The 24561-nt window shown below is 44.1% G+C and overlaps 1 protein-coding gene across 1 annotated transcript in view; it reads right to left on the reverse strand.

The window, feature by feature from the left end:
- Window positions 1-24561, reverse strand: part of LOC139912951 (receptor tyrosine-protein kinase erbB-4) — a 139879-nt gene that overhangs the window by 73935 nt on the left and 41383 nt on the right. The window contains exons 4-9 of the mRNA XM_078291242.1: window positions 9111-9245; window positions 7340-7405; window positions 5122-5240; window positions 4028-4169; window positions 3053-3166; window positions 347-473 (exon numbers count right to left, since the gene is read on the reverse strand). Of these exons, the coding sequence (XP_078147368.1) occupies window positions 347-473; window positions 3053-3166; window positions 4028-4169; window positions 5122-5240; window positions 7340-7405; window positions 9111-9245 (703 nt within the window). The remainder of the gene's footprint in view (window positions 1-346; window positions 474-3052; window positions 3167-4027; window positions 4170-5121; window positions 5241-7339; window positions 7406-9110; window positions 9246-24561) is intronic.

Here is a 24561-nt window from a genome sequence, read left to right on the forward strand (position 1 = left end):
AATGAAAAAAAGAATTTGAAAATGACATTACAAAGCGCAAATTGGGTTGAGAGATGATTTATGGGATATGAAAAAACGTATTTCTACTATACAAATTTATTATCGTGCAATTTGTCTGATTTTTCTCAAATTTTTGTTTTTTTCTTGTAAAATACTGAATAATCAGCCTGAAAATGGAAAATAATTTTTTGGGCTAACCGTTCACCAAGTCTGCAAGTAGGCATCGCTTCATTTTAAGGGGTCACAAGCCAAAAACTGCCCTAAACATGCATTAAAAGGAGGGACGTCTACTGTGGCTACATCTGCATGTGAAGTATCGTGCTTCAGACTGCATCATGGCACTTACCCTTTAATGCCGGTGATGAGGAAGATGAGGTTGCCGTTGATTTTGGTGCAGTTGACAAACTTATCAATGTTGCTCGCATCCACTGTTTGAGCTGTCTGCAGGCTGCCTGTGCCTATGCCATCACACACTGACAAAACAGATGCAAACACACACACACACACACACACACACACACACACACACACACACACACACACACATGCATTATTCAAAAGGATTAAAATCTAAGTTGCTTTAGGTATGAAAAACCTACCTATCTCCACAGTGTCCTTGTACAGAAGAGACCTCATCCTGGCTGCCACTCTTGACTATTTGTCACTTTGATTCTCTATCCACTTTTATGAAAGTATCTCCCTGCTATTAACAAGAAATCCTCCTTTGGTGCATAGGCAAGGCCATGGCTCCTCTCCATGCATTGGAATTCTTTTGATGACTCGGGAAAGCTCGGGCCAATCCGGAGCCAATTCCTCCATCTAATGAATTCATTACATCTGCATTAATTACACTTGCGGTCCAGTGTGAGCCAAGTGTTTCTGACAGAGGCGGAGGGGATGATGAATAAGGCTGGCATTAAGTGGTGTAACCAGTTTTTGATAGTGATTTATACCAGCCAATTCCATATCTGAAATGTTAATTTGTTATCATTTCCCACAGTTCCTTGGGCTATCCCTCATTAACCCCTCCCTGCTGCGTGACGATGTAATCAAGAGATTGGCCAATCGATGGATGCCACAGCCCATACGTGGAGTCTGACTAAGAAGAGAACTGTTGTCTTTACTCCTAAGAAAAGGGCAGAGCAGTTAACAACAAGCAGAGGGGGCTTATCCTCTGTATTAACTCAAGTGGTACTGTATTTTCCATTTTAGGAATTTATCTGATGCACTTATGCAAAGCGACTTACAATGACTCAGCAGGCAGGGGCACAATGTCTTGTTCAGGGACATTTGAACAGGATACATGGCTGCTGATTGATGCACTGGCTGTTGTGGGGATCAAACCTGTGACCTTCAGTTACGCGACAGACTCTCAATCCCAATCAAGATGTAATGGGTAGGTATTAGATATATACAGCTGTAACTTGAGATGGGGGGCAAAAAGAGCAGCATGTGGCAACATTGCAATACGTTTTCTTCAATAAATCAAATAAAAACAAGACTATAACTATGTATCAATATTTGTACCAAGCAGCAACTGTACAATTTTCAAAACAAGAGCATGGGAACCTTGTCATAAACTATTGAGAGCTTCAAAACTGGACTGAATATAACGGGAGAGATGTATAAATCTGGAGTAGAGTTTAAATATATGGTGATATAAAGCTTACAGTGGAAGCTGTGGGGGGAAACGTGAGCTCACATTTCAGAAGAGGATTAAGGTGATGTGATTACAGAAGTGGGTATTGCATGGCATTAGCCTGAAATTAAGGAAGATGTTGATATTATTTGGGGGTGGGGGGTACATTGAAATCAATAAATCAGTTTTAAGTATATACAGTATAGTGTATAAAAGCAGTGCTCAGATTTTATCTGAGCTTTTTAAGTAATTCCTGTGGGCTACTGTTGATCCATTATCATCACTGTTAGCATAAAGCTATTAGATTAAAGTGGTTTAACTGCATCAGGTCTTATACATTAGTGCAGTGTAGTAGTAGTACAGGAAGTGAGGGAAGTGGAGGGAATGGATGTATGGTGTATTTAATTCATGCTTTTCATTCTATTGAGTATAACTTCCACATTATACCCTGGACCGTTGCCCTATTGGCCACTCACCCCACTTCCCTCGACAGTTGCCACCATATTGTACATGCACAGCTATGGAACGATGTATATATCTAGTAAGATATGTAGAGTCTACTGTCCATAGCACTGTCACTTTGCACGCTATGTGAGGTTCTGTTGTCCTTGCACCATTTGTTTCAGTATGTTGTGTGAAATTCTGTCTGTATTTCTGCACCAGTGTTACTGAGACAAATTCCTTTGATTTGGCAATTGATTCTTTGAATTGGCAAGTGATTCTGCAATCCCATCGTCTTATATGGTATATTCCAACTGTAACAAGGCAACAGTAACGAACGATGCAGGGACGCCTTGGGCCAATCAGTAACAAGATGCATCATCACTCCAGGTTTCATCAGTCATGGCCTTTCAAAGTTTGAAATTTTGATCTTTACTTGTACCGTCACCATCAGGCCAATCATGATCATTTTTTAACACCAGAACAGAGTGCCAATGTGCATAATCCCTCCAAGTTCCACCAAAATCGGACCAGTGTCTAAGATATCACATTTGAGTTAAAAATTTTGACCTCTAATTATAGCACCCCCCTTGCGCCAATTAGTGTAATTTGTAAGGATAGCTGCATGTGCGTAGCAAGTTTCATTTCAACTGGACTTGTGGCGCAGGAGTCAAAATTTTGATGTCTAATTATAGCGCCCCGATTAGGCCAATCAGTGCAATTTGTAAGAATATCTGGATGTGCATAGCAAGTTTAATTTCAACTGGACTTATGGTGTAGGAGTTAAACATTTTGACAGTGCAAAGATGTATATTTAATCAATATCAGACCAGTGGTGTCTGAGATATTACCTAAGATATCATGTTTGACAGATGGACACAGCCGATCCATCGTCCATAGTTTCATTGTGCGGAGGACAAATTAGGTAAAAGTATTCTCACAACACCCGCAGGTCTAGACCACTGGGTTTACCTTTAGGGCAGATGTCGGTGCATGGGTTGCACATCTTGATGCGGTTCTCCTCCACTTCCATCTTGTTGCTGGGACAGGCTCTCACACAGGAGTACTGGTCCACCACAAAGTTATCTGACGAAAATGAAGAGGGGTTATTAGTGTTAGTTGACTTTTAGTTTAGTTGTTTGACAGTAGGGTTTTGCAGATACCAGATTAAATTAGAGTGCTGAAGAATTTCCTTAATATTAGAATCTGACACCAAGAATACTGCATGTAGTGAAATCTAAAAAATCAAAGCAAAATGACTTTGTTTTCTGCCAATTTCACTTCCATTTTCACGGATTTTAGACTCCTCTAATGGAGAGAAATGGATTGCATTTTAATCACGTTTGTGTAATGATCAAAAACTAATGGCCTAGGTCTATATTGTTCAGGAAAAGTAATGAATCAAATGGGTACTTGGTGCTGCAGTGGAAAAGTGGCATCAGTGTATGCCTATTTGATGCTCAGTAGAACTTAAATATGCAATGTATAGATGTAGCTTTTGTAGAAGTCTGACTTTTTTCTGCATGTTTGCTCAATTACTGCAGCACTCTGGCTCCATCCACCCAAAAAAGCGGTTTGCTCTCTTTTCAGGTGTCAGAAGCTACAACAGATGGTCTAGCAACTAGTTGATTGAGAGGCGCAAGTGTTTAATGTTTCAGTAATTGGGCTCTACTCAAGAAATAATTGTCTGCAGTCCTATTGCAGGATAGATCGAGGACAAATGCATAAATGGAGACAACAAAGGATACTGGACACTGTGCAGACTACAGAACTTAATTATAAGCATCAAAGCATCTATATGGTTTTAGCAATGCTACAACACAGGTGTTTACTCACTGTCCTGATTGTCTAAGTGTAGTGCACTTGAGTGTTTGCATGCGTATGCCTTTGAGTGAAGCGTCTGGTTTCCTTTCGAGGGTTCGGTGGGCAGAACTGAGGCAGACTTACGTGGACATTTCTTGACGCAGAAGGCTCCGTAGGTGTACTTGGCCTTGGGGTTGTGCTCCAGCTGAAAAGCCGTGCTGCTGTACACCAACTGCTGAGGGCACTGGGTCACACACGCGCCGCTGTCATTGAAATTGGTGCAGGCCTGCAGACAGCACACAACCAGAGTCAGCGGAGCCAGAAGATGCCGGTCGGAGGCCCCACAGGGGGTGCATGGAGCAGTAAGTGAAGGAGGGGTGGTGGGGCGGAGGGGTGGGGTGGATTATTTTCTCACATAAGTCATTGCGAGTGAGGGAGTATTACGGCAGCATTTCATTTTTACTTCCGATCGCGAGTCGCGCGCCGGTCCCTCGTCTCTTTGAACAGTAAATGGGAGAAAAATTGGAACCATTGATCCAAAGCTATGATCTAAAATGGTGAAATGTTTTCCCATAAACCTCTGGCGTGTTTTGTCGTCTGTGGCCACAGCCTAGCCTGAAACAGCTGTAATTGAATTGGATGAGCCTTTCTGTGAATTACAACCACAATATCGCCTCTGCCGGTGTGTGTGTGTGTGTGTGACGCGTGCAAGTTTGCGAAACAGGAAGAACTTGAGGTGATAAAAGGGATACTAATTGGAACACTGAATCACCAATTTGTTCTTTGATCAGAGGCGCCGCTGCCGACTTTTACAGCCCCGTAAAATGACAAATAATTTATCAGCCGGTAAACAAAGTGGATCATTTTGGTGCGGGGCGGGTGACAAACAGATGTTACACAAAGATGTGGACACATGGAAGGGAGGATGGCGAGCGAACAGGGGTTAGAGATGTGGATGCTTTTGGGTGTGTGTGTGTGTGTGTGTTTGAGTGTCTTGTTGGTCCTTGCCAGGTGAGTGTGAGTATATGTCTGTGTGTGTGTGTTATGTGTGTGAATAGGTGTGTGATTGTGATAGCGTGTGTGAGAGAAAAACAATAAAGGAAGCAAAAGCGAAAGACAAAAAGAGAGAGCGAAAGAGAGAACGTTAGAGATAAAGACAGAGAGAAGGAGGGAGAGAGAGAGAGAGAGAGAGAGAGAGAGAGAGTGTGTGAGTGTGTGTGCGATCTGACGTGACGTACGAAGCAGTCGGTGTCCTTGGGGCCGGAGCAGCCTCCAGCGCACTCGCGGTGGCAGCAGTCGCTGACGTAAGGCCCGTAGCATCGCCCGTCACACTGCTCTGCACACACCGTCTTTGTCACTGCCCAGGAAGCGAAAAGAGAGTGGGTTTTAAAGGTCTGAGACACACACACACACACACACACACACACTCACACTCAAAAACACAGACAAGCACCGCCTTCAAACATGTATACCACGACCTTCAACCTTCCCAACAACACCTTCTCAAGTTAGAGCTGCAAACACTGATGTACTGATATGGAATTCAGGCAGAGCCAAACCAGTGATCTCTGTCTCTTAAATATAATCACAAATTCCTCCCAAATAGTCACTTTCATCTGCCATGGACCGTAGGCTGCACCTGATTGGTGAACGCACCGCTCGCTGGGCTGTCCTCGGTCTCTGGTTTTCAAACTGGAAAAACACGGCGACTCTTATTTCACCTAAACAGTCCACTGAAATCTGTTTCTGAAAATATTTGATGCGAGAAGCAGGCCGTGCAGTCGCCAAATCTTGGTTCATTTTAGATGGACCAACGGCTAGTTGAAAAGTTTGTTCACGAGGGTCAGGAGTTTGGAGAGGCGCCGAGTCGCATTGGATACATCTGATTTGCATAAAGTAGACTAGACCTCAACGACCAGAATGCATTACACAGCCGCTTACATAGAAAATGAATGGGACGCGTGGAAATGACGGGCACCTCCCTGGTACAGTATGAGTGTGTAGATGCTCAGTTGGCTTTCCGTGGATAAATAAAGGTTGAAAAAAAAGTTCCATAGCACTGCACTGCCACTGACTCACTATAACTGTGTTTATACAATGGTTATTTTCATCCAAGCAGACTGACCAGTCAGACACCTCCCAACCGCGCTGAAAATTCCCATAAAGCCTGGCTTTATTCGTTGCTATGCCAACTCTTCTGGTAACCAGGGAGCTAGTTAGTGTTCTTTTTTCGTTTTCTCTTGTTTTTTTTTATTGCAACACTGCTTTGAAGAAGACCTTTTTCAGTCATTACACATGCGTCGGTGAGTACGGGTACTCCGGCGTTGCAGCCAGTACTTGGCTGCACCTCGCACCTATTGCATCGATACTTGTGCTAAAGAACGCCCTCTCACGCATTATTGCTACAGTAAAAGAAAAAACAGCCAGCGAGTCAGCGGGAGCTTCAAGCTGAGGCATTAAAAACTGCTGTGCTCACTCTCTGCTGTGTTGGGGAGCATAATGATGCAGTAGTGGGGGGAAAAAAAAACTTGGCTCCGTAGTCTATTATTCTGTCTATGGCACAGCGGAGGAAAAAAGGCCAGTCCCTTTCTAGATCTGTACGACACGAGGGGAACATTCTGTAATTATATGGAGGGCTGTGGTTAACATTTCGCCAGCTGCCCGCCTTCCTTTGTTGTCTCTCTGCTGCCTCGCTTTTTATTCTCGTTCACTAACAATTGTGTGGTAATACTGGTATGTTATGAGTAGGGTTAGACGGATATATCAATTCACCGATATATCAGGCCGATATTGGCCAGATATCGGCCAATCATGTCGTCTAACGCAGATATAATGGAGGTTCCTCCCTGACCACAACTACAGAAAAACAGTCTGTAAAACCTGCAATGAGATTTAATTTTCTTTGCACCTTTTATTTATTCATTTACTTTTTACAATTCTGTCTTTTGCTAATTCATTCTTCATTCAAAGGCCTAATGTTTCCCCTACAATTGAATAGGTGCAGTGGGTCACCCAGGTTTTTTGTTAATTTACAAGATTGACTGTAAGAAAGCATATCATGATTTATACCATCTGAAAGTTCAAATTCTCCTATGATGTATAAACTTGTAATGTGTGATGTTGTCTGTACACACCAGCGCCACCTTGTGGCAGAATCTCGGGATTTTCGTGCGAACTGGAAAGGGTTTAAGGAACTGCTAACCCTAAAAGAATTTCATTAGTCTGGGATTCAATGGAGACTTTTAGTGTCCCATGATGGTCTAAATCCACCTTGCCAAGAATAACATTTGGGGGTAAACACTGAATATTTGTATTTTTTGGCATGAAAATGGTCAAATTTAATGATAGACAAAATATTGTCTGTATTCCGCTCAAAAACCAATATCAGTCGAGCCCTAGTTAGAAGACAAGTGTGTGTGTATGTGTGTGTGTGTGTGTGTGTGTGTGTGTACTCACAGCTTTGGCACTGGTCTTCCTGATGGCCCCAGCAGCGTCCATTGCAGGAGCGATGACAGCGCCTGCCTGCAGAACACACAGAGGCGCGCCCAGGCATTGTGTGTCAGACAACTCCTCGGCCAACTTTAGACAAGCGGCTTTGACACAAACACACATCAAACGCCCCAATCACCCACTCACACACACACGCACACACCCTGCGAAACTTCCCAGACTGGTGACAGTGACAGATCTGTCGTATCTCCTCTGACAATAGCGTGAGAGTCATTGTGCCGACTTCTGGCCGGTGGAGAATCTAAGCATAAAAGACAGGCTTCCACTCCCCCCCGTCAAGCCCTCACACACACACAAAGTGGGACCTGACAGAGCGCTCATAGCCTTCGTCTGCCAGTGGCCCGTCATCAAGACTTAATTGACTATGGGTTAATTACAGAGTAAGTGGGATAGCGCAGCAGATTGTCACCCGGGCCCTTCAACCACTCCCACAGTGGGGTTGTTATGTTAAATACTGACTACATCTTGGCAAAGGGCCCCAATTTGGCAACCTCGACTCCCACACACTCTCTTGTTATGTTTGTTTTTGGCCCACCTCCTCTGCTCTTTCTTGCTTTTCCTCCCCCTCCTCCAGTGCCATTTAATCAACACTAAATACCGGCATTTTACACTTATGTAAAAAAGTATCTTATCACACCTCTATTTTAGACTAACCACTGGCTTTGTACGATTGCATGGCTCCCTCTCTGCTGATGGCATGAGTCATTGTCAGCAAACAAGGGTCATCAGGGAGATTTTAGACAGCTTCCCCGCTTGTTCACCCTGACATCTTTTGATATTGAGGGCCCTGAAAAAAACACTCCCCTGCTTTCCGTCTCTCGCCCTTAAAATGAGCAAGACGCTCGTACAAAAATGTGCAGAAAAGTTTGAAAGAGTCTGTCTTTAACAGCCAGTTCTTTTGACACGGAATGTCCGCCGGACAGCGTCGCCTGTTATGTCCGAGGCAGTGGGAGCCGAGCGACTGCGGGGACCATGGGGGGCACCAGGGGAAGTGGGCAGCTTCAAACCAGCTGTCAGATTCACTGAGTTTTAAAAAGAGCGCAGCAGACAGCAGCTCCATGGGCCTCGCTGCGGAGCCGCTGCCATACCACTACAATGGAGAGGTTCACACGTTGATCTAACACTATGTGATATCGCTTCCAAATGACCGCCAGGCAAACAGAATAAATAAAAAGGCATAGGGTATGACTGGTGCTGGTTGGTGGGGGAAGGGTGCGTTTGTGTATGTGTTTGAGTGCATTTCTTTCTGCCTGTGCCCATGTGTGTGTTTGTGCATGTGCGTATGTGTGTGTGTGTATACCTGTGTGTTCGCATATGTGTGTGCATGTATCAGCTTCACATCATCACAGAAGATACTAGGGCTGAATTATATTGACAAAAAATCTAATTGTGATTATCATAAGTTTGACAAGTTTTTCTTGTGATACATTTTTTTAGAACTTTAAAATTGTTTAAAGAAAAGTGATTTTATTAAAAACATAGATGTCAGTGTGCAGGATTTACTGAGTATGATGAAAGGTTTTCACCAATATTGTACTTTGGACGCTGCTCTCTATTAAGCAATTAATTGCAGCCTCTGCGATTTGGAAATTGCATTAGTTCATATAGAGATTTCGATTTTTTTTCAATTAATTGTTCAGCTCTGATTTTCACCCAAACTGAACAGTGTGTGTCACCCCTCCCCATGCCATTGGTCTGGCCCACATACAGTACTCACATCCAAGGTTGCTGTTGTTGGATGGCACCACCAGCAGCTCAGCCTGGGGGTTCTTGATAATGTCACGCCAATGGATGGTGTCCGCATGGCATAGGAATTTGTTCTGGTCCACATAAACACCCCCGTTCAGTATCTCTGCACAGGTAGACACGAATAGAGATGGAAAAAAAGACAAGAGAAAGAAATAAGAGCATAGCCATGGATATATAGTACATGAACGCTATGGCACAAAATCAATACTTCAAGGTTAACTCCCATCGTTCCTTTGTCTGAAAGCATTGTGCTGCATACGTCGTTCCTTGTAGTGCATCTCAGCATCAGGATAAACGCTATTGACAAATGCATACAGTAATTCAATGCCATGTCCGAAGTCACTGATGTTTCATAAAGAGCTACTCCATACGAACGGCAAGACTGATTTTGGAAATAAAGTGTGGTCTCGCTCTTGAGAAAGAACTCAAAACTGTACACAGGCATAATTTCATAATTATGCACAGAGTATTGAATAATTTCATTTGGCTCGAGAGTTAGTGCGAGTTAATGAGTCTGAATGTTACTGGAAGACACCGAATACTTGTTGTGTTAATTAAAACTGAAAATAATAAACTGGAGCAGATAAAAACATAACATTGCTCAAAGCCTCAGTGAGGGATACCGTTCATGAAATAATGATTTAGTAAATATCCCATGAACTTAAGACTGGAGTAGATTTTTTAAATTTTTTTGGTGGGGAGGGCAGGGAGCAGATAGGCTTCAGATGTATTTATTTGATTCATGATTGCATTGTAAAAACATTTTGGAACTTGTTCAAGCTCAATTTTATTGTTCCACTATTATCTTCAAGTCCAAGTCATCAAATTGACTCTTAGAAAAAAGGATCGCAGCTCCCTTGACCTACTCCGCATTCCTCTATCAAAGCGTGAGCTGACACACAAAGGACAAAGGCAGGCTCCTCTTCCAGTATTTGCCTAATAGCACAAATATGTTTCTTTTCAAGGACCGGTGCCCTCAACAGATGCCTCTGCATGAAGAATGATAACAAAGTCTAATCCCTCTCCCTGTTCCTAATCCGGGTTTCGGATATGGACACAGAATGAAATGATGCTGCAGTAATCCCCCCCCCCCCCTCTCCACGCCGTGACCCACGGTAGAAGAGAAACAACAGCCCACATCACTGTCTCTCCCTCCGGGACACCAGCTGACAGTAAAAAATATAACCTAGTTGAGGGATTTAGATACAATCGCCCTCCATCCTCTTCTCCATGAATGAGTCGAATATGAAGTACCGCGGATCCCGCCAATATCCACTGGCTCAGATTCCGTGAAAGGACTTGTCGGAATAAATGAAATTTTGTAAAAAAAAAAAGTGAGGATGTGGTCCAGATTAGGGCTGGATTAGCTGAAGGTAAAGAACGGTATTATCTCCCCGGGCAGATTATTAACAGCGTATGAGTTATGCGGATGATTCGGCGGCTGGGGAGCACACGCAGGAAGCTAATCATTACCATCCGACACCCTGATTAAGGAAGTGGGCCTTGGTAGAGACGGGGACATTTATTCAAAGCCCTCTTAGACGTGACACGGCGCTCCGTCTGCCCGCTGAATGGCCTACAGCCGCGGCTTCATGTAATCATGTTCCCGTCACAATGGACGATTTATCAGAGGGTGTTTTACATTCATGGATGGCGGGTGAACAAAGGGAAAGGCTGCGCTCCGCTCAAATAGAATGCGGCCCGCATCGTCAGCATGCTTTGATGTCATTTAAAAATAGTGGAGAGATAAGCAACCGTCCATTATGCGAGCGGAATCCCATTCTACAGATTTCTGACATTGTATACCACCATGTAAGACACTAATCATCTAAAGGAAATTGAAGAGATATGATCAAATTTGCATTTTCATACATTTGTAAAGTTATAGCCATATCAGCAGCACCCCCAACAGATTAAACCCATAATTAGATTACATTGTAGGCATCTGTCAAGGCACCTTGACAGGACACAAGGCTGTTGATGAACATGTTAACTGTTGAGGGGATCAAACCTGTGGTGTTTCCTGACAGCTAGGCCGCCCTGCTGTCCCTCAGCACTATAAAGTGTCACTCCACCCTGTAAAACATCCTCCAAAAGACAACGCTTTCCCCTGGCAGGTGGTGGGACATTTGTGGGCAAAGTCAAGGCAAAGCTCAAGTTCAAAGTCAAAGCCAAGAACACATTAGAGGCCAAAACCACAAGTGTCACACACCCAGCAGCTGAACAGTTTAGCTCCAAAATGTGGTATTCACCATTTGCCAGAAAGTGAGTCTGGTTCATGCTGCATGCAGAAACAAGTGCAGCAAAGTGTGTGTGGTCAAAATAACGGAACTGCAGCTGTAACGACTGGCTGCATTTGACAGTTGCATGCAAAGTCGCGCACCACTTTAAAAATGAAATAACAGGGATGAAACCGCTGCAGACTCCCCTTCGTTGAGGACTGTCTGAAATCAGAACCACTTATGAAGTCCATAAGTGTCCATAACCACTTATGAAGTTTCTTTTTCTTGTTGGAGGATGAGCTGTATTGAATTTTCCTGCAGCGGCGCTAAAGTACTGAAGTTTTCAGCTACATGATCCTCATGAAAGTGCGAGAAACATGAATGCCAAGGTACGTAGACAGCACACCTACGTTCATATGGAGATTTTGTGGGTCGAGCCACATAGAAAGCATGGTAGAAAGCAATGCTCTTATAAAATGAATGCAGACATGAACGTACAAGCCATTATGACCAAGAAATAATCTAACTTAGTTGCTACTTTAAGATCTTTGCCTATCAAACATTAATACTTCTAAGGATGAACAAGTGAGAGACATATGGACATACTATACGACATTGTGGAGAAAAAAAAAAGAACATTAATTTCCACGTTTGAAGTCTTTGAAATATGACAGATATAATCAGTTGTACCACAAGCTATTTTATGTGAAGCTGTCTTTCTGTACACCCCCCTTCCCCTCCTTGCTCTGTCCCAAATGTACTTTTAACTGCCTGTGTCCAGACCTCCGCTGCTCGCCACGAGACAAATGGCCACCTCTGCTGTCCATCCAGGCAAGGGCAGTAAGTCTTCCGGCGGGATGACAAGACTGTATCGGGTGGTCATTCATTAATGGGCGACAGTCCTTCACACACACACACACACACACACTCCTCTCTAGACCCCCCCTCCACGCTTCGATCTTTCCATCAGGACGGGAGATCTACAACCGACCGTCCACCACCACCCCACACACACCCCCGACCCCCCCCAAGCAGCCCCCCCACCACCCCCCTCCACACTCCTGTGATTCACGAGGTAGTCATAAAAACCATTGTCCTGCATCGGAGGGACGGGGGAGGAGGAGGGACGAAAGATGGAGTGGCCAGGAGGAGAGAGAGAGAGAGAGAGAGAGAGAGAGAGAGAGAGAGAAGGACAATTCTCCCCATCAGTAATAGGTTACTTACAATAATAATCTGCAACATTTTCATATAAATAAATGTCTGTTTTGCTACACTTTAATGCTACCAGAATAGTGATTCAGCCTATACTCAGTTCATGAAAACTTTTCCATTGTCTGCTCTAAACAGCCGGTGTCTGGTAGGGCTTTCCTGGGGGGAAAATCCTCTGCCGCACAGGAAGTGATGCGTTTTACATTTCCAGCAGCAGTTTGTTTGGAATCAACAGAAGAAGAAGAACTGGGTAGTTAGCATGAGCAGCGATAGCCACCATTGGCTGAACAGACAAGGAAAAGAGAAACTCAAACTGCATCAACAGAAAGTCCAAGCTCCGCCCACACTGTTTGATTGACAGGTGATCTCTGGGAAGTGCAATTGACAAGGCCTTTGAATGAGTCCCTTTGTGACTTTAGCTTCAAATGCCACAACTGGGCTCACTTGTGGTTCTGAAAGATAGCTGAGAGCAACAGCATGTCATCAGCAGGAAAAAAGATCATAAGTTTTTTTAACATTACTTACAATACTTCCACATTTCCACATGGAACACTGCAACGTTTCATGGAAATTTCCACTGACCAATGATTACTTTGAGTGCTAGATTGAAATCATGTGACTTTATCATGTGGCACTGATGTGTGTAGTTTCTTCTTCTTCTTCTTCTTCTTCTTCTCCTTCTCCTTCTTCTTCTTCTTCTCTCTTCTTCTTCTTCACCTCCTCACCTCCCCGGTGAGGAGGTGATTACCTCCTCACCGGGTTATTATCGCCACCAACTGTTCATTCTGCGACCTCGGCTTAAGAGTTTACATTAAATCCTGTCGATGTGACCAGTTTGTTACAAATATTTGAAGATATGATTATAGATGACATTTCCAGAGTTACGAGAAAAAACTGACATGAAGTTGAAGTCCTTAATCCTGTTCTGTTCCAGTTTTTTTTTTTACTTCTGCTGGCATTGAGCACATTCTCCTGTGGGGCATTTTTTGATTAACTGTAGTGAATTATTCAATCTTGTATGCCCTACTCTCATTCTGATAATTAAACATTCTTCCTTCCTTTTCCTACCTATAGCTCTCCCTGATCCCACTTCTTTCTGTACCTGATATAGACGTCTATCCTTGGTGTTTCTGGCCCGTCTATCCTGCCATTGTTTTTGGATTTGTTGCCAGATATAAGACTTGATTTCTGCCTTATTAATTGATATGTAGTTCAGTGTTCTCAGATTTAAGAGACTCCAACATGAGCTGGAACCCATAAGAAATAGATGTCAATTCAGAGCGTGGATATTCTTAGTAAAGTCAACAAGATTTCATGCAAGATATCTTCTCTACTTCTTGGGGCATTATGTCTAAGACTCCATAACACTGAACTTGAATCTGAACAGTCTTCATTGGCTTTACTTCCTCAATCGATTGTAATGCCATAAGAATAGCTTTCATCTGTGGGTTCTTTTATTTGATGCAATGTAGATTGTAGCCGCTTGACTGAAGTGTTTGCCGAACCGGATTTGTACTCTTTTCACTCTGGTGTAAAATGGACGGATATCACATGAATTAAATCTCTCATCCTTCTTTTTGATAGTGTGCAGGTTTGACCGAAGCAGTCAGTTCCACCGAGTGCTTTTCTGGGTGACGCTCTTCTCATGCGTAGTTCTCAGCGATGCTAAAACACCAGTAGCAGCTCCTGTACCATATGCCGGGGTCAAGTTTAGTGCGAGACTGTTTCTGCAGCAGCGTTTTGGTACTTCTCGCTCTTGGCGGTGAATCAAAGCAGCTCATTGCTGATGGAAAGGAAAAAAAAAATCTTACTAAGAGAAAGTTTGTCATGTCGCATCAGTCATTGCTTTTGATGGGGAATTGTGCTGTGGGGTATGAGATGATGATGGGAGGAGCAGATGATTTTGGAGGACTGTATCATACTACTGGGCTGGACATATGGATAGTGAGTGAGTGAGTGAGTGAATAAATGAATGAATGAATGAATGAATGAGCAAATGATTTTTCTATTTTCATGACATGCCACATAGGTGTTCCATCCCACATGAAATTAAATGACTCACTGTTTCTTATTAGTATTATTAGTATCATTACTATTTTCTTTTCTTTTCTTCCCTTCCCCCAATTCCCCAGGCTGTCACTATAAATAAGAACTTGTTCTTAATTGATTTGCCTGGTTAAAAACAGGTTAAATAAGATTAAAAAATGAATTCTGAACTATGTATTATGAACATAATGATAAAATATTTTATATAAATGCAATTTTGTAAAATGTACTATGAAGATAAAATGGGCTTGACAGGGGGAGGAAACCCTGAATGACCTTGACACACAGTCACCCCTCCACTACCAAACACAAATCCAATCCTGTAGTATTCCATTAAAGAACATCAATACGCATCATGGTAAGGAAAGAGGAGAGTGTTTGTGGTCCTGCAGCTCAATGGGAAGAGCATGGCACTAACACTGCCAGGGTTTGGGGTTTATTTCCCACTTGGGCCACACATGCTAAAACTGTATGCACTCATGGTACTGTGAGGTGGTTTAAATAAAAACATCCATCAAATGCTATTTGAGATGTTGAGTGACAAGTTAATCTAATTAAATGATGCATGTGTTATTGTAAAAGGAGACAGGTTATCTCCTTGCCTTGGCATACTATATGTGAGGCCTATACTGTGTCAGGTCTACATTCATCCAACTCTGATTCACATTGCATTGTTTAAGCAAATATTACTGATGCACAACAACACAGTAACCATAGCATTACATTTGCTTTTGGCCCTTGGCTGACACTCTCATTCGGAGTGCATTACAATAAGGTCAACAGTAGAACCAGCTTCAATTCCTAGATCACTGACATTACAAGCAACAAATAGTTAGGAGTGCAGACTCACAGCGCCCTGACAATATTCCTGTGACCCTTCAATGATCATGTCAGACGGGAGTGCTAGAAAAAGAAATAAGAGCTACTGAAAGTGGTAGAAGTAATTTTTTTAAAGTTCAAGATGAGAGCAAGTAGAAAAGTAAGACAGGAGAGGCGATACGACACAGTGGGGAGAGGGTGGCATGCAGGATTTCTTGACTGATGTATGTGTATTGTGCATCTTACACACACAACACAAACCAATCACTGTGTGGATTGTTAAGGAAGTCAAAATGATCCCAGTGCTAGGATGCTTTTGCAAGCCAATTAGGTTCACTTTACTGTCGTTCAGCAGTGCGAAGAGCCCCTATTTTAAAGTAGTTTTCAGGCGATGATGGCCCCGGCACCAATCAGTGACCATAGCTCTATGGGGAGTCTGCTGATGAGCTTTCATCAGTGCTGCTAGCCACTTGTCCCACGTCTCTTTCTCTTCCCCCCCCCCTCTCTCTCTCTCTCTTCTCTATCCCTAATTATGCTGATGAATAAGGCTGTAATAGTGATCCGTCCTCGACTGATGAGTCCATGCGCTCGCCGTTATTGTCTCGTCTGGGGGGCGGGCATGTCACGCATCACACAGCTCAAGTTGAGCACGATCGGGCCGTCCACTCCGCTCCTTTTATTAGGATCATCTCTCCATCCCTGCCGTCCTCCAGCAACCCCTCCGCCCCCCCCCTCCCCCCCTCTTCCCCCATCTCCCTCCCTCTCACATGAAATGTACTTTCTCACTCCAGTGATGGGCCGACTTGCTGAGCATGGGGAACAGAGAAATCGAGATGATCACTCTTTCTCTCCACGGTCGGGCGCACTCCTTTTCGTGAGCCTCTCTCACACACACGCGCACACACACACACACACACACACTTGCACACACATACGCGCGCAGGGAAGCAGAGAGACATGCATGCAAACATGAAAATAACGGCAGACAAACAAATAAGCAGAAACAATTTGCACATATATTCTGTGCGCCGGCATTTTTCACATGCAGGTGAACATGTGAAATGGCACACGGTCACATACACACACATGCACACACATAGACACACAAAATCACATGATAAACACCTCCTGTCCACAGCTTACTACCGGAGAAAAGCATCCTGATGCTTGGTTGCATTAGGTCGACAAAGCCTAGCATTTGTAGGCAGAGCTGAAGACTTAAGCTGAGGCTTTACCTTTTAAATGCCAATTAATCACTCAGAGCTTGAGAGAGAATGCTGAGCGCCCCGGGGGAACCACCTTGTGATTTTCTCCAAAATATAAATGAGGTGGAGCAGACCTTCTTAACAGAAATTCCAGCAAGCTTTAATACAATTGCATTAATGAGAATGAGGGGGGTGTACGGGGGAGAAAGTGGATGTGTCTGCTTGTGTGTGTGTGTGTGTGTGTGTGTGTGTGTGTGTGTGTGTGTGTGTGCATTATAAAGCGAACGGAGGATGGAGAATGAGTTTGTTTGTATATGCAAGGATGTGAGTGTGTGTGTGTGTGTGTGTGTGTTACAGAGAAAATGGGGAAGTTTGTATGTGCATGAATGGTGGATTTGGTGCTTGCTCGCTTGTGTGAGTTATTGCGTGTACTTGTACATGCTTTTGTATGACTGTGTTTGTGTGTATGCGCGTGTGTGTGCGTGTGTGTGTGTGTGTGTGTGTGTGTGTCTGTGCATTATAAAGCGAACAGAGGATGGAGAATGAGTTTGTTTGTATATGCAAGGATGTGAGTGTGTGTGTGTGTGTGTGTGTGAGTTTGTATGTGCATGAATGGCAGAGTGGGTGCTTGCTTGCATGCATGTGTGTGTGTGTGTGTGTGTGTTACAGAGAAAATGGGGAAGTTTGTATGTGCATGAATGGTGGATTTGGTGCTTGCTCGCTTGTGTGAGTTATTGCGCGTACTTGTACATGCTTGTGTATGACTGTGTTTGTGTGTGTGCGTGTGTGTGTGTGTGTGTGTGTGTGTGTGTGTGTTCCCTGAGACCGGCGAGCTCTTTGCAGTCATCTGCATGCATCAGCGGCTGGTCCTCTGTGTGGCCTGTGACACAGCGCAGACAGCTGGCATGACAGAAGGCGCCGAACTGGGAAACGAGACAAATTGCCTTCATTTTCTTAGAGTGCCACCTCTTCGGGGAACACCAATGAACATTACACAACTGAAACGGCAACAAATCTGCGACTCAGGAAAATAATGACTAACATGCGAGCCAGCGGAAGAAAGTTAGAGAAAGAGAGAAGGGAGAGAGAGGAGTTCTTTTTGCTGTCCCGAGCTGGATTTTCAATTTCCCTGTGTTTGTGTTTAGGATAACCATCTTCGAAAATGGCTGTTCTTCAGAGAGAGAGAAAGAGAGAGGGACGGAGTGTCGGAGGGAAACCAACACTGTTGTCTTCCAAAAACAGCCCCCCCCCCAAAAAAAAAAAAAACATTAAGGGAAAACTCACCACCACCACACTCACCACAAAACTCACCTTGCTCTAAGCCAACCGACATCTTTCTCAAGGTCTCTCGCTTTCAGCTTTCACACAGACACGCGAGGCAACGAGGCAGCGGCGCGTCGGGATCAGCAGAACCGGAACAATAAAGCGGTTCAGTTCCCCACTCGAGTGTAAAAATCTCTTTCATCTTATAGCTGGAATGCCCACAATATTGCACCACTGTCTCAATTGAACTGCACTCCACCGGGAAGAGAACAAAGAGAGAGATTTCCTGAAAAGACATACACACGCACGCACACATGCACAGGCACACATACACAGACACACATATAAGTGTGTGTGCAATTTCAGGGAATTCTGAATAGGGGGAGAGAGTACCAGTAGGGTGTGTGTGTGTGTGTGTGTGTGTGTGTGTGTGTGAGTGAGTGTAAAGAAAAAGAAGTGGAACAGAGTGGATGCACATGAGAGTATACCTGGTAAATCTCAACTTGCTCAACGTAACCTTAATTAAAATCAATCTGTAGATTGGCATAGTCTCTCTCTCTCTCTCTCTCTCTCTCTCTCTCTCTCTCTCTCTCTCTCCCTCCCTCCCTCCCTCCCTCCCCCAATTTTCTATAGTAAAAGAAACCCCAGCTATTTGGGGTAAACACATGACTTGACTGGAAAACAAGCAGTCGGTCCCTTAGGAAACCCTCTGTGTGTAATTGTGAGGCGCTCCACTGTACAGTGCCTCCAAGCATGTTTACTCTAAAGAGGAAAAAAAAAAAAAACAGGCTGCTGAGAAAGTAGCTGCTTAAGTGAAAACGACTTCTCGAAATCCCATGAATAACTGTTAAGGCTCCAGACCGCAAACAAGCCGGTGCTAGATAAATGGCTTCAGATCGCGGAGATAATAGAGACAGAAAAAGGCAACTAGTTTGCCTCAAGGCACCAAAAGCGAGGCATCAGCAAAAGGGTTAGGTTGTTAAGAGTGACCAAAACGGAATGAACTTTACAAAGTGCAAAAGCGGCACGTGGCGCCGCTTTTCCAGTAGGGGGGGGGGAACATCCTCGCTCCTACAGTCGCACATTTTTATAAAAGAGCTGCATTATTCACACACCTAAAAAGCTGTCAAAGGGGGCGCGCTATGTTTTATAAATGATATAATCCTTACAAGCAAATCCACAGCGGCTGGGGCCTCCGACTTGAGGAGAACTTATCTGATCTTCACGGAGAGGCGGAGGTAGGTCTCCAGAGTCCCGTTTCCCCACTTCTCCATTATTAGCTCTGCCAGCCAAAGAGATATTGTACTAGGTGACAAATGGGAGAGGAGCGCTGGGGTGCAGACAGTGCGGGGGAGGTCCCCTCCATCTTCCCCTGCTCCTCCCCCCCCCCCCCCCCCCCCCCTCCCTCCTCCTCCCCCCTCCGCCGCGGTGTCCTCCCCGATAACCATAATTGTGTTTTAAAGCCCCCTGATTAAATTTCACAGTCTCAAACGATATTGTTTTGCGATGAATCCTTATGAAAAATGCTTCACGTTAGGGGATTATGGAAGCTGTGTAGGCGCTGAAGGAGGCAGCTAAAAGGTGGGGGCGGAGATGACACATTTTTTTTGTATTTTTATTTTTTTTTACTTCCTCTATAGCTTCGACGGACGCTAAATGAATCCCTGCCATCACTCTCGCTCTATTCCTCCACCCACTCTCGCTCCACCCGACCGTCATGCTCTCTCTCTCTATCACACACACACACACACACACACACACACACAGACATACACTCCCTTTCTCCTTTGCTACAGTTTCCCTCTCTCTCTTTCTCCCTCTCTTCCCAAATACACACACACACACAGGCACACAGATTACACAGCCTTCATGGCTAGGACAACTTCCAATAAAGCCAAGTTCATAGAGATTCAGCTCAGACCTAATAAAAAGAGAAAACCTCAAAAATTAAAGAGGATAAAAAAAAAAAAAAAAAGTACTCCAGTGTCAATCTCCAAACTTTTGCCTGTCTCATTACTTTAGTATCATAATGTAAGTCTCCCTCCTGAGTGTCACAGTACCTCTGGGAGGCCGATTTTTTTAGAGGTGACACAAAATGCAATCAGGGCGAATGAGAAGCCAGCAAATTCAATAATGGAGGCAAATGAAAATGGAGCTGGAGACTCTGCACTTAAGGCGGGGTGGGCTCGCGGCCCTAATAAGCCCTCTTCTGTCACCGCTTCCCTGCATCTAAATTAACCAGAGGCCCTCCAATCAGCACAGGCAAACAAAAGAGCCAGCCAAAGAGATGGGAGCTGCGCTGAATACTAATCAAGCTAACGAACAGCAGTGGTCGTCAATGATCAACGCTGATGGAGGGTGGTGGGGGGGCGGGGGTGGGTGGAGGGAGGGGGGGGGGGGGCAAATTAGCGGAGAATTTAACCAACACCCAGCAATTAGCAGTCTGTGCAGGGAAAACTTCAAAAATCTAGCTTGAGAGCATTTTCAAGTTTTCTGTGAAGTTAGGAAGTCGAACAGTTCTGAAAATGGATTGGGATGACGAGCAAAATGACAAGAAAATAGCTTCTTTTGGGGACTTTAAGCTCCTGTTCATGTCAAAATCAGTCTCACAAATAACTTCAGCATCTGGTGGACAAAAAACATAAATCTGCAAAAAAAAGTTAATTTCAGGAAGGATGCCCATGTGCTTTTGAATTTTAATAACGGCTTTTTAATAGGTTTCAAGGCCCCAGAGGTCAAGCAACTCACTAATCAAATAAATGACTATGTACACTATCAAATCAAGCAAGAACAGCATCAAAACTGCAGTTTCATGTTGTTTTTTTTCTACAACAACATTGATAGGTTGTTTTACAGTGGAGCCACCTATACAGTCAATCCGCTCTCTGTTGTGCTATTGTGTGGGAAATAGTGTTTTGGTACAATTGCCCAAGCGAAGAACCTCAAACTGAAATTGAGAGGGCACTGTGAATGGACCGTAGGGGAGCCATCAAGACACTAAAACTGCTGGGTAGCTTAGCTCATGATCTGAAATGTGGGCTATTATTAAATGTCCACCGGTAAGTCAGGAAAGCACAAAGGTTCTCTAAGAGCCTTGGTGTGTGTATGTATGCTCGAGCACCCGCATTGCACACACACACACACACACACACACACACACGCACGCAGACATGCTCCTTATTCAGCATGCCTTTTTATGATTCAAATATGACTCATTATACATTTTCACAGTGTAAATGCTTTAAGAAGTGTCAAAAACACAGCTAACCCTCTGCATTAGCAATGACAGCTACAATGGGCTAAATGGGTAATTTGTCATTTTCTGGCACAGAGCTGCAGCGCACCCGTCCTCCGCTCACGCAATTTGGAACACACCGACATGGGCAGACACACACAGTCGGACACACATACACCCGCTAATCAACTATGGCCAGTGAATTGCCTCCATCTGGTTCTATACTTAGTGTGTGGGTTCTGTCAGGTCTCGACTGCAGCCAGTCCAGCGCCGCCTCATTCCTCCTCCCACTTCTTCCTTGTCCCGACTCTTACCTTCGCCCGTCCGCTGCGACTCCTTCAGCAGATGCTTTGGACTGGCATTTACAGACATCAGCCATAATGATTGGCTATGCTCAACGCTCTGTAACGTTAATGGATTTGCGGCAGGGAACGTAAATTACACATCGGATCTCAGGAGGGGCCGGGACTGAGTCGGGCCGCTTAAATAATAATGTACCCAAAAAAGAAGGCATTAAAATCCCGCCAAAGTCAAGCAGGTTACAGGCGCCTGGGCGGGAATACACACACAAGAGTGCACACAGACTTATGCCTGCACACACTCGAGTACGTTTATGCACACACACACACACACACAGCACGGAATACATCATCCATTTTACCAAATACCCCAAAGGACGCAAACATTTTGCAATGTCAGGAGGGCAGCATGTGCCTCATGGCAAGAGAAACAAGCAGGCACTTTGAATGTAGCTGCCGTCGGGTGAAAACCTCACATCTCCAAAGTGTCAAATTTCAAGAAACTAAGAAAAACAAGCCCTCTTTTTAGCTTGATGACAATGCATTTTTTTTACGTTATCGGATGGGTTTCGAAAGCCCAAGAGGTCAGTGAATTTTCTCAACCCGTAGAAGAGCGTGTAATCCTTCAATTGAGATGAAACCATGAAAATCAGCCTCACCAAATTACATCCTGTCACAGCACATCCCGTAACACCTCACAGGCCAGTTGGCTCGACCCTCAGATCTACAAGGTGGGTGTTTTCTGTCTGCATTTAGCTCGCTTAGACACCAGAACGGCGCTTGCAGCTTGCGGTTCAAATAAAACCTCCCTGCAGAAGTGCGTGGGTATGTTCTGAAGGCAGCCACAGACGGGAAGAGCAGCAACACAAAAGTCCAGTTACAAGTAATTCTAATGCCCCGTAATTGTTTTAGCTCTAATGAGCAAGTGTGATGAAGTCACGGCTCTTCGGTTTGATTAGACGGGATTTCCAAGGACTGGCGGATGAAAATGCCGACTCATTCCGCCTCACCACCCACCACCTTCACTCTGAGCACAATCAGAGTCTGCAGCTAGATGAGGTAGCATTGCCTCAGGTGTTAATGCCAATGCAATGTCAGATACATTTTAACATGGAGAGCAGGGGATTTGATTTTGAATTTGTCATTCTTATTGCTTCGCTCATATCGCCAAACGCAATTTAACTGACAGGCTTTTTAGACTTTCTTATATTGGCATTTCTGCTGTTATTTGTTGACAGTGAACTGAGAACTATGAAATAACACAAATGGAATTATGCGGTGATCAAAAAAGTGTTAAACAAATCAAAACTATCTTATATTTTAGATTCTTTAAAGTAGCCGCCCTTTGCCTTGATAGAAAGGCAAAGACTTTGGAAAGAAATTCATACATCGGCATCAACTTCACTATTTATTTGTCTAAGAAACAAATTTCAAGCATTTAAGCAGAAGCCTTTAGATCAAAATGGTTTTAAGATAATGAAAAACATAGAACATTCAATCAGGTATGTCTAAACTTTTGACTGGTAGTGTATTTGTCTGTTTTATTCTGTAAAAAGAATCAGTAACATTGTTCCATGCATGCCTGGCGTTTTGTTATTGTTCATCTTATTGTTTTTCATTTATTACTGCCTTATTGCTTAAATAGTTGGGGTTATCAAGTTATCAAGTGGCCACCTACCATCGTGTATGATTCATTGGATTAGGCCCACAACACCCCCAGAAGCAAATTCTGGCATTGCAGAAACCAATTATCATTATTATTTTAATATTCTTCGTGTAACTTGATAACTGCAGTATACAGTATCACGGAGCAAGAGGCGTTGCTGCTAACTGCTGGTGCTGCCAGGTATGTAGGCCTCTCAGTTAGGCAGGGTCAGCTGATACTGACCTGCAGAACATTATGTGTCAGCCAGTGGCAGTGAACCCTAACATCAAAGCCCGGTGCATAGGGCAGCGAGAGACACTGCCCTGGGGGACTATTACTATTCCATTAGAGATCATTTAGCTCTCCTCCCAGACGTGCCGCGGCCACTAATGGAGACAAATCCGAAGCCCCAGGGTTCCCTCGTCAAAGGATTTGAACAAAAACACCAACGGCAGCACAGCGCCGAAAGCACAACAGTGAAAAAATTGAGCACGGGCGCGGCATTACAATGACTTTTGGGTACAAAAAAGTGTGAAAAGGGAAGGGGGGAAGAAAGGAGAGATGGGGGAATAAAGTGCGGACTCAGACGCGGCACCCCACGGTGTGTCTGCGTGTCACCAAATGTCACCTTTTTTTAACGAGCTGTGCTTTGCCGTGTGATCTTGTCTGTTCTTCAGAAGTGACACTGAACAACAGTAAACAGATTATCCCGGTTTTCGGGGCTGTGCTGCATTCTCTCCAGGTGACAATACAACTGAGAGGATTCGGGAATGTGCGGCAAAGAAGCTGAAATGATTCCCGACCGGGCCCGGCGTGAGCGCTCTTATCTGAGACGCGCCTGTGGATCTTTGGGACATTTTTCATTGCATAACGCTGGAGTGTTTTTGTTTTTCGAATAGGAATGCTGGTGCATTGCTTTGGTGTCCCAACAACCCGAGAAAAAGAGGGAAAGATGAAAGAAAAAAAGCGAAACTTTTTTTTTTTTTTTTCACAGGCAGACTGAAGGGCTCTCTCGCTTTGCCGATCCACGACTGCAGCGTTTTCTGGGGTAGCAAAGCAGCGTTTGAAGCTGGGAGATATGTTTTAATCATTTGGCGCCTTAATGATGACACTGGATTCATTATTAATGAGCCCCTTCCCTCTACTCTCCCTCTCTCTCACAACAGGCCGGAGTGTGAGTGGGTATTAGCATTAGCTGCTGTTGCTCCATTTGATCTTTGTGTAATTACACCACTTTTTGCAGATTACATCACAAGTTTTATGTTAAGTAAAGAGGCCTTGGAAGTAGGTTTTTTTTTTTTTCACACACAAATTCCCAACACAATTACCATGGTCCTTATTTCTTTTTTCTTCCCCCATTTCTATTTTTTCTTTGCAAGATGGAGAAGCACAGCACATTTTGAGCTAGGAGAAAATCAGGAATTCTTCTGCACCTTGGCAGTGAGGTGTAATATAAATATGTCCAGGCAAAGTGCC

The sequence above is a fragment of the Centroberyx gerrardi genome, chromosome 21, assembly GCF_048128805.1.
Source record: "Centroberyx gerrardi isolate f3 chromosome 21, fCenGer3.hap1.cur.20231027, whole genome shotgun sequence".
NCBI classification, from domain to species: Eukaryota; Metazoa; Chordata; class Actinopteri; order Beryciformes; family Berycidae; genus Centroberyx; species Centroberyx gerrardi.